The following is a 10,448-nucleotide window of genomic DNA, read 5'->3' as shown; positions in this document are numbered from 1 at the left end:
CCCTTTCAGAAATCAAAGCGTGTTCTTGTAAAATTATCTTCTCAACATTTACAGTAAAAAATTAGGAAAAATCAAAGTTCTTGGCATCTGACTACATAGCCAAAAATTGGTCTTCAACATGTTTACTTTGTTCTTATCATTTTGTGGAGTTTATCATTATGTGGAATGCTGATGGGGAAACCAGCTGGAATAACTCGAGATTTCAAGGTTAGTTGCCTCTTTACCTTGAGATCAATCTGACTTGATCTAATTTCAGCAATACAAATTATATATATATATATATATGCACACACATGACATGACAGCAATTTGAATCCAAAATGTAGACAACAAAAATGCAAAATAACAAATTTTAACTGATTAAAATTTCAAAAGCAAAACCCACGTCCTAGATCGGGGGCGAACAGCACGAATCCAACCCATTTTACAGGAGCTCGATCAAGACCATGAATATTGAATGGGCTCTACATTTTCACCCTGTGCGCTCCCCTTCTGTCTCGTAACTCAGCGCCATTAAATCTTCTCCTAATCGCTTCCCTAATGTTCCATGCAACGTCACTCTTCTATTTATATCTCTCCCACTGTGTTGTTCCATCACCTCCTCTCTCTCCCTCCCTCCCTCCCTCTCTCTCTAGCTGTGAATCACTGAGTTGTGCCATCAGACTACAATCTCTCTGATCTCTCTCTCTCTGTGCGAGGAACTGTGTTGTGCCATCAAACTAAATTCTCGTTGTCTGTCTTTCTCTATAAAAACTATGACCACCCTCAGGATCACAGCCGACGGCAACGGAACTCTGGTTCCGAGTTACAGCAAGGCCATCACGCCCGGCATCTCCCAGTTGCACCTCCGAGACTCGCCCGCCTTCCGGCATCGCCAGCACCATCGAGTCGACGGCCCTGCTGTCGTCTTGAAGCTTGCCGACTCGGTCGGCATCGCCGGCACATCTCCGAGTCTCTTCAGCCCTGGCAACCCCTTCCTTCCCAGCCTCAAGCCCAAGGACGAGGAGATCGGCGTCTTCGGCGCCGAGAAGTACTTCAAAGGGGAGGACGACGGCCAGTTGCGTCTCGGGATTCTGAGTCCGCGGGTCTACAAACCGGTGACCCCCAGTCGCAGCTCCGAGTCGAGCGCCAACAGCCAGGCCGCGCTCCTTCGGAGCCACCAGCCGAGGACCGAACCGCGACCCAACGGGAAGCGTCAGAAGAACAGAATAGTGTTCATGGGATGCCCTTGCTCTGGGATGAAATCGGTTCGGACCGACGACGTGAAGGTCCAAGAAACTCGAAAACCGATCTTCGACATCCGATCCGGTTACACTGAGTCGTTGTCGAAACGTATCGTCTTAGGCATATCGGATCCTGCGGACCGGATCCTCAAGCTCCCTCCAGAACTCCTGCTGAGATCCGGCAGGTTCGAGAGGGCAAGGAAAGAGACCGGTACATTTCCGACCGCTAATTTGCCGGGAAAGATCCCCGCTAAAGTCGGGTCTGATGTTCAGAAGCCTCGAATATCCATAGAGGTATTCAGGTCAGAGGACGTGGGCCCTAGAGTTTCCAGCGGCCGGAGGTTGTCCTCACGCCGTGCGGACGTGGTGTCGCCGGGCGCCGGACCGCGCGACGATGATGCAGCCAGCGATGCGAGCTCGGACCTGTTTGAGCTCGACGTGGTGTCGAGCCAAGTCGGGTCATACCTGCGGCGCGCCATGTCCAGCACTGCGTCGCCGTCTTGCTACGAGCCCAGCGAGGCTAGCATCGAGTGGAGCGTAGCGACTGCAAGCATGGCCGACGGGTCAGAGTTGGTCGGCCGGCTGTCAGGCGCTGATGGTAGGGGCATGGGCTTGGGCTTGGGTTCGGGTCCGGGACTGCCGATACCAGAAGGCGCGAACAAGAGGAGGCCGAGCCTTCTAGGTTGCCGGAGCGAAAGGGCGGTCAACATCGCGGCCGACTCGTTGATCAAACCGCCGGCCGATAAATGTGGGCCGTGCCTGGAACCTTTACAGGCGCAGCCCTATCACCCCAAGCCCGTAAACGTGCTTTAGTTCCCCTGTTGTGAACATATGATAGTTGTCTCAATTTCAAGATTTTACAAGTTTGTGGTGGATTTCACGATTCAGTTTGTGTATTCGTGTAAGAACTGGTGTTCTGTTTCATTAATTGTATCACTTTTTTGTGTCATAAACGCGATTGTTGTCAAGCAATTATTCTGCTGATCAGCTGATGTTATTCAGAATCTTACGAGCAAATTTCATTCCGGGAATCCTTGTGATAGCTTTATAATTTGCAGAAAAATTAGGGAAAAGTTTGCTTGTGTGAAATATATCTATGATTACAAGTAAATAAATGTAAGTTATCATTATTTTTCGGTTGACGTTGTAATAAGAATATGAAAGGGTTAACAACGAACTTGGTTTTAGCAGCCCACATTATTTTTTCTTTTTTAGATGCTTTTAGCTTCGTGGAAGCCTGTGCAGCAAGGTATTGCTACATTTTAAACATCTTTAACAACTTCATCCACTCCCCAATGACTGAGCGAATATGTATGAAGTCCTTTTTGGGTGAAAGAGTGCTACTATCCACCGCCGGAAAAGAGTTCAAGCCTTCCCTTTTTGTCACCGGAAGATTGAGGGCTACATCGGTGCTTGGTTACCTTCATCTTGAGACCACACTCCCATCTTTTTCGTCGCCGGAAGGTTGAGGGCTACGTCGGTGCTTGGTCGGGGCCGGATATTGTACCTTCAACTTGATATCATGCTTTCCCAGCCAGATGAACTATCTTACGCCTCTCAGCAACAAAAACTTAGTTATGTCAGTTAATCATACACGTTGGGCTGAACCTTTTTACTGACGAAGCACAAGTGGATCCACAAGTTGCTCCTTTCGTAACATTAGGTGTGTTTTAAGTACTATAGATAATTTAGTTTAGGGTCTCAACCACGACAAGGACCGGACCACCAAACAGTTGTGTCTGTAAGAGGTCAACTCAGCTCAGTGAGTTGAGCGCCGCCCACAATCTTGTAAGGACAACGCCATGGAAGAGCTCAAGTTACAAGGTTTCAGCCCCAACTCTTAACACCTTTAAGTGGGCAATGAACATCTTTAAAATTAGATGACCAAACCAGGACGCCATGTTTGAAGCTGCCAGTGCTGGCCTCGGTTTTATCATCCATCTTAATCTAAAACAGATGCGTACTTTGTGGACCCATAATCATAATTTACATTAAATGGATAAATTCTTCTGCAGGAATGAATGGCTACAGAGTTCTAATGCTTGTTGTAGCAGAAACTCTGTGTCTGTCTGTCGGTGTGTGCGTGCACACACCCACCTGCGCTGCTAGCATGCCACATGTGTGTGTGCGTGTGAGCGCGAACGAGAGCGAGAGAGAGAGAGAGCTGTAATCTCTTGAGCATTTGAATGTCCCCATCATATGAGCAGGCCAAGCTCCCCCACATTCATTTTGATTTATTTTCAGCTTGACTCCCATCATTATAAAACACATGCACCACACAAAATCAAGCAAGCGAAGGAATAAATGAATAAATCATTTATGCATAGGAAGGAATGATCATATTCCTCCTCTGTAATGGATGCCAACATCTTGCTACCTCGTAGTGACATCACAACTGTATTGGCAACTCGGCTTTAAATTCTTGCTTATCAACTTGAGCCTTAGTCTCCCTTTCTTGAAAGGAACCCCAATGGCTGAAATGAAACGGGTGTCCTGCAGCTGCAGTATATGGGGCCATGCCCCTGTAGCTAATCATCAATGCCATTCAATAGGAAAGGAAGATATGATCACAGAATCTGCAAGAATGTCGCTCATGACTGAAAGTGATTACTAGAGTGATTGAATTTGGGCCATCGTTTCCGACGATCGAGCCATCTGCGTTCACACACGTTTACGTGGACCAACGATCATAAGAGCAAGCCGCGATTGCTGACTTCGAAGTTGAGAGCCAGTTGATCCATTGTGGGGGCAACTGTATATCTCAGGGTATCATCCGCCACAAGATGCAAGTGAGTTGCCTGGCAAGATGCAGGAGCTGTTTGAGCTTCATCCACTTCAGTGGTTCAGGATATGAGGCAAGGTCAGATCAAATTCAACACAGACGATGGCTGATATGATGTGATGGATCTTGCCCATTGGCTAGTTGGCCCAAATTTTGAACACTGATCAGATGAAGATATGAAGAAATGTAACTGCGAGTGGCTCCACATTTTGTTGTAAGATGACATATGGTGAAAGGAGGTTTGCCACAAGGGCTTTCAAGTAGTCTGTACACACGCATACAGGGAAGATCAGATTTATCTCAGTACCACACAGGATCTGCTGAAATATTAGTTAAACTGAATATAAACCAGTGGTGGAAATTGTGGAGAAGCTCAATTAAATAAACATAATATGATTCTTCTCTGAATAGACATGTTTCTTACTCTATGTTCAGTCAGATAAAAGGGTTCTCTAGGCAGTAATTCTGACCAAACCCTTTCTTCTTTCACGTTTTGATTCTTAACGTGAACAACCAAGTTCATGAACTAAAAGTGTTGCGTCCACAATCATGACGCAAGTTGATGAACACTTGTTAGTTGTTTAGCAGGCGAAGGTCATGAACTTCAAGGTTCTTATTACTAGAAAAGAAAAAGGTTTGCAGAATCGGATCGTTAGCTTTTTTACTACAACAGCAAGATCAAGATGTCCTCTAGATAGAGTCCACCCATTCATTCAGTAGTGCAGGCTTATTACATTAGTAATGGGTTAGCGCTTCGATTTTAACCAAGTGTTGAAAAAAAAAAAAAAAGGCAAAAACAGAGACACTAGCAGGGAAATTTATTTGAAGGCCACAACTATAAGCATTCTACAAAAAAATCAACCCAACTTCCATGATCTGGCTAGATCTAGCTTCATCTGCCCATTTGATCGAAGGAAATAAAGGCCTTTCAAGATATTCTTCAAGATGGGGACAATGCTTTTAGCATTTACAAGGGGACTTGTCATGGTCCCTTATTTAATAGGCAAATAATTACGAACGGAAAAGTAGAATGATAAATGGGTAGAGCTAGCTGTAGAAACCCTGGAATTAATGGGGGTTGGTCGGAAAAACAGCTAGAACTGTGTCCCAAGTCTTTGCACAACAGCCAGCCACTAAGAGATTAACTTAAATTCAAGCATTGCAGCAAACTACAATCACCGTTGGTAGTGGCTTTGCAGGCAGACACTTTGTTGGTGAAAGCTAGATATGGTTTCGAATCACCTCAACTTGATTCCTGCCTTTTACAAATAATCGAGCTCAAAGAACAACCCACCAATCTGTTAATGAGGTGGGTCTCAGCATGGCTGGTGATCATGTCAATGCAAAACACACAGAGAAGAGGAAAATAAATTAGGCGTTGATGAACAGACATTAAGAATGGTTAGTTTGTGAGACTCTACCAAAAAACGCCATTAATTGTAATGAAAATTCTACGCAGTGTTTGTACCAGTGATATGAGCCATAACTCTTGATCAGTTACTGCAAGCAAGTATTCTTGAAGGAGTTTCAAGGGAAACCAGGACCTGTACCCCTTCAACATGCCAGTCTAGCTCCAAGCCATTGTGGAACGAGGGAGGCGCACGTACCAGTCGAAATATATCACATAAAAAGAAAGAGGAAGAGAGTGAGGCCCGTTTAAATCGAACCATGATTGCTCGCATGACAACTTCCAATGAAGAATGTTGGGAGGTAGGCTCCCCACCATTTATTGAGAAGGAATTATATGTACATGAAGAAAGATGTACAAGATTGACAAGAATGCCATGCATCAAACGGTAAGTAGAGACGTCAAAAAAAAAAAAAAAACAGAGCTGCTAACACAGCAACCCCTCACAAGTAATACAAAACCAGGCTAAAACGCCTCACCCAAAAAAACAAAATTGAGCATATAAGATGATCAACTAGTAGAGTATCTGTCAAAAGGGTCAGAGCAGTCCCTTATCAAAGAGCCGATGTTGAAGGGAATTGTATCATCTGTGAGCCTCCAGTGGCCACTGTGTTTAGATAAAAAACGTCATTTCTCAGGCCAATTCCTTCTACCTTCAATAATAGACTTGAGGCGTCTGATCTATCCTTTGTTGTTGGAATAAATGGCAAGGGGGATCGGGTTGGTGGAGCGCACAGTTTCCTCCCACTTGAGTATGTTAAATTCTGCATCATCTAACCATAACATGCTTCTAGGGACAAAGTGCCTTTAATGTTAGCATCTGAGTCTTGTAGGCACCCAACCACAATTCTTTTGCATTTAATGATGACAGTGATGACATACAACTTATCTAAGATGCCTACATCTTCCACTACATTTGAACAAATGAGACCATGGCTCCCCCAAAGTTCAACCAGATTTGTATCCATGTCATTCCATTGAAAGGCTTTATAGGCCTCTTTGCATTTCTGCCAAATGATGTGGTAAAGGGATTGAGCCCCATTCGCAAGCCAACCTTCATGGTAGGCCATATTCCTGACCGCCCAGCTGCCAGCAAACTATATGAAAGGTGACAGACCAACATTTGGTCATCCAATGGTGCTTGAAACGATTATTCATCCAGATTTGGAGCTCCTGGTTAATATCCTCTCAGGGCACTCTAGACTTTCCAAACTTCTTAACTATCCATTGCCAAGTTTTACGGGCCTGGTCACATTGAATGAGGATATGGCAGTTGGATTCCTGGGCTTTGCGACATAAGGCACATCTGTTAACTAGAGTGATTCCTCTTCGTTGAATACAGTCCAAAGTGGGTAGCCTATTGTCGCATGCCATGTAGACGAACCAACAAGCCCTTGGGGGAGCAGTGTTATTCCAAATTAATTTACGCCAGGGCTCCTTATTAGCTTTGTGTCTGAGAGCTTCATAGAACATAGTTGATGACAACTTCATGTTGGGATCAGATTTCCACCCAAGCGAGTCCCTATTGTCAGTCAAGGTGATTTTACTAACCTGAGTCATGGCAAGAGGAATGTTGATCGACTGCTGCAGATATTTGTTTCGAGCCATAACAACATTGAGGTGGAAGTTCTTACTGACAGTATATAGTCATTAGCTTGAATACAGTTTTTGAGCAGAACATCTCCCCACTTGTCCAACCAAAAGAGGGCAGATTGACCATCTTCGATTGTCCAAACAATCTTGTCTTCGATCTTTGTCCAAGCCCAACCTAGACTTTTCCAAAAGTAAAAACCAGTCCATGGTCTTTTAAGGAACCACAGGCTCTTGACTGATCCCAAACATCTATTCTTACACCAATTCCATGCAAGGGAGTTGCTATTGACAAGCTGGCAGACCCTTTTCGCGAGAAGAGAAGCATTCATTGCCTCCAACTTCTTGAGACCTACTCTGCCTTCTTCTTTAGGCCTGCAGAGAGTGCTCCATGCCTTCCATCTATATTTGTGCGTACCAATTGGATTATCAGCTCATATGAATCTGGCCATTGAAGCTTCCAATTTTTGTAGAGATTGAAGGTTGTGCTTGATGAGACAAAGCCTGCCACTATAAGAAAGGGAGGTCATTTTCCAGTTTGAAAGTTTTTTGTCAAATTTATCAGTCAAATCTCTACAAATTTCCTCTGTTAGGCACCTGAGAGGAGGGAAAGACCAAGATACTTTAGGGGTAAATTGGTAATTTTTCAGTTAAGAATTGCTGCCAAGCTAGGTTGATCACTCTAGTGAACATTACAAAAGATAATTTTAGATTTGGGGGGTTGATCTTTAACCCTGGAGTGCTTTCCATCTCCACAAAGAAAAATTTTATTCTTTGTAAAGAGTGACTGGTGGCTTTGCAAAAGATCAGAACATCGTCAGCAAACATGATGGAGCTGATTTTCTCCATCGCTCTAGGAGCTCTCGGGAGGGCGATCTTTGTGTGCATCACTTGACTTTTCCAACCTCTAGAAACCATTTCCATTGCCATAATGAAAAGGTAGAGGGATAGAGGATCCCCTTATCTGACTCCTCTTTTACTACCAAAACGTCTCCCTTCATGACCATTGATCGGTAAGGAATATGATGTGGTTCTCACAGTGGTCATTAGCTTGGAGATCCAATCCTGACTGAAACCAAGACATTGCATACTCTTCTCAAGAAAGTCCTAGGAGATGTGGTCATAAGCTTTAGAGAGGTCCAATTTGAGGCAAGCAACTCGTTGTTTACCATTCAGACACCAGTCCATGATATCTTGTGCAAGAAGAAGCTGGTCGTGGATCACTCGATTCTTCAAAAAAGCCCCTTGGGATGGATCAATGATTCGCGCTAAGATACTTTGCATGCGAGCAACCATTACTTTTGATATGATTTTATATAGCGTGTTGCAAAAGGCAATTGGCCTAAAGTCATCAATTCTTTCTGCTCCCTGAAATTTAGCAATGAGCATGATATTGGTGTGATTTACCTCCTTACACAGTCTTCCTGAATTAAAGAAATAGGTGACAGCTTTACATGTATCATCTCCAACCACTGCCCACATGTCTTGAAAGAAATAGTTGGGGAACCTGTCTGGACCTGCTGCATTATCCCCGATCGAGGCTGAAAACAACATCTTTAATTTCCTGCTTGGTCACTGGAGCTTCTAAAAATTGATTTTCCATATAAGAGACAGTATTACCCTGCATCATATGCTCAAACAATTCACCATTAGCAAAATCTGAGCTCATAAATGTTTCAAAATAGAGAGTGGCAGCGTTGTTGATGTTGTCATCTCCTTCAATCATCTCATCGCCAATCATGAGTTTAGTAATTTTGTTTTTCCGTTCTCTATTCTTGGCAACTGATTGGAAAAATTTGGTGTTACGGTCACCATTGCGAAGCCAGCGGGTCTTGGCTTTGTCTCTCCAGAGGACTTCCTCCCAATCCAGAGCTCGTTGAAGATCATGTCTCACTTCTGCTTCTTTTGTAATATCTGCTAGGTGACCGTCTTCAATACTTTTGGATAACCTGTCCAACTCACCATAGAGGGATTGAATTCTGAGGCCGATGTTTCCAAATTGGAGTCTGTTCCAGACTTTTAGTCGCTGGCTGACTGTTTTAAGCTTCATTGTAAAGTTCTGCATGGGACAATTACTACTGGGTTGTTGCCATGCTTGCTGGATTATGTTTCTGGCCTCATGAACCATAAGCCAAGGCCTAACAAAATGAAAATGGCTTAGAGGTCTGATTTGTGATAGACATGATCAAAGCTTTATGGTCAGACGTGGGCCGGCACTTTGTAGTTAACGTCCAACTGTAGGAAAACATGTCCTCCCAGCTAGGACTGACAAGGCACCAGTCAAGTTTACATTGGACTAGATTGGTATTGTCTCTACGGTTGGAGTAGGTGTAAGTATTGGTGGGGTCGCTGATTTCTTTGAGTCGCTCGCATGATAGCTTACCGCGCCAACTTATCCTGTCTAAAGCTACTCAAAAGACCTGGCTGCATTTTCCAGCAGAAATATTTTTATATGCGTAACCAATCATGTTTCCACTTTACATGTTAGAAACACACACTGATTTTTACATTTATATCCGAACACAAATCGTTTTTTACATTTGCTTCCAAATCTGAACCTGAATTTTGAATGCGAGTCTAATCGATTTTCAAAAAATGTATGTGTATGAATTTGAATCCGATCAAATAACTATGTATATCTGAATCTGAATATGATCGGATGTCATTTTTTAAATCCGAATTTCACCTCATGTTTTAATCAGAAAGTAATTTTTTTTTTCATATCCAATTTTTTTGGAATGGTTCAGTTCAATATCTGATGCAGATTGGATATATTGACATCCCTAAATTGATAATGACCTATCCTTTTGGCTTCTGGTTCATACTCTAAAACCCCGACCGGAGCCTTTCACGAGATATGTTGACTTGGCTGTTGTGGTTCCGGATGCATTGTTAGACTCCATGTAGATCTGAGAGACCAACACAGTAACACCCATCGATAATTGCACGGATGCTTACACATGCATAGACATACTTAAAGCAATTAAACGAGACATTTACAAAAAGTTTGACCCCGTGGCATCAAAAATACCAATATTGTAGTTTTTTGTAGCAGTCTGGAAACTGGTTCGGACATTCTTTAGCTGTGAAAATGCTCAAAGGCATTTCATGTAATACGAAATATGCAAGTGCACGGCAGCACGAGTATCATCAGTCGACTTGGACGAACCACAGGAAATTTCCAAGGCATGTTTTCTTGAAGCAATTTCATGGCAATACGGACATTTCATTAATATTATGCTGCACCAAACGTAGAAATGGAAAAAGACTACCAGTAAGCTAAGATATTACGTGTCTTTCCTAGTAACAGTAGGGGAATTCCACCTACGTTACAAGGTCAAGGGTGCAGGAAACCCAAATACCTCCTGCCCACCAGGAAACAAAATCTTGAGCCTGATCGGCCCATTCATCTGCAGATTTTGACTTGGTTACATTCCAGTTCGTT

General features: G+C 43.5%; 1 protein-coding gene across 1 annotated transcript; it reads left to right on the top strand.

Annotated features, from left to right (window-relative positions):
- The first annotated feature begins 616 nt into the window (after positions 1-616).
- Positions 617-2,191, top strand: LOC116247096 (protein PHYTOCHROME KINASE SUBSTRATE 4). Its single transcript, XM_031619055.2, has one exon. The coding sequence runs from the start codon at positions 756-758 to the stop codon at positions 2,034-2,036; it is 1,281 nt and encodes a 426-aa protein (XP_031474915.1). The 5' UTR covers positions 617-755; the 3' UTR covers positions 2,037-2,191.
- Positions 2,192-10,448: the final 8,257 nt, after the last annotated feature.

This window comes from Nymphaea colorata, chromosome 2 (genome assembly GCF_008831285.2).
Source record: "Nymphaea colorata isolate Beijing-Zhang1983 chromosome 2, ASM883128v2, whole genome shotgun sequence".
Classification (NCBI taxonomy): Eukaryota; Viridiplantae; Streptophyta; class Magnoliopsida; order Nymphaeales; family Nymphaeaceae; genus Nymphaea; species Nymphaea colorata.
The sequence above is the reverse complement of the archived record's forward strand: the minus strand, read 5'-3'. Positions and strand labels throughout refer to the sequence as shown.

Excerpts from the sequence above, each read along its gene's own strand:
- LOC116247096 (XM_031619055.2), top strand. The coding sequence starts at position 756 with ATGACCACCCTCAGGATCACAGCCGACGGCAACGGAACTCTGGTTCCG.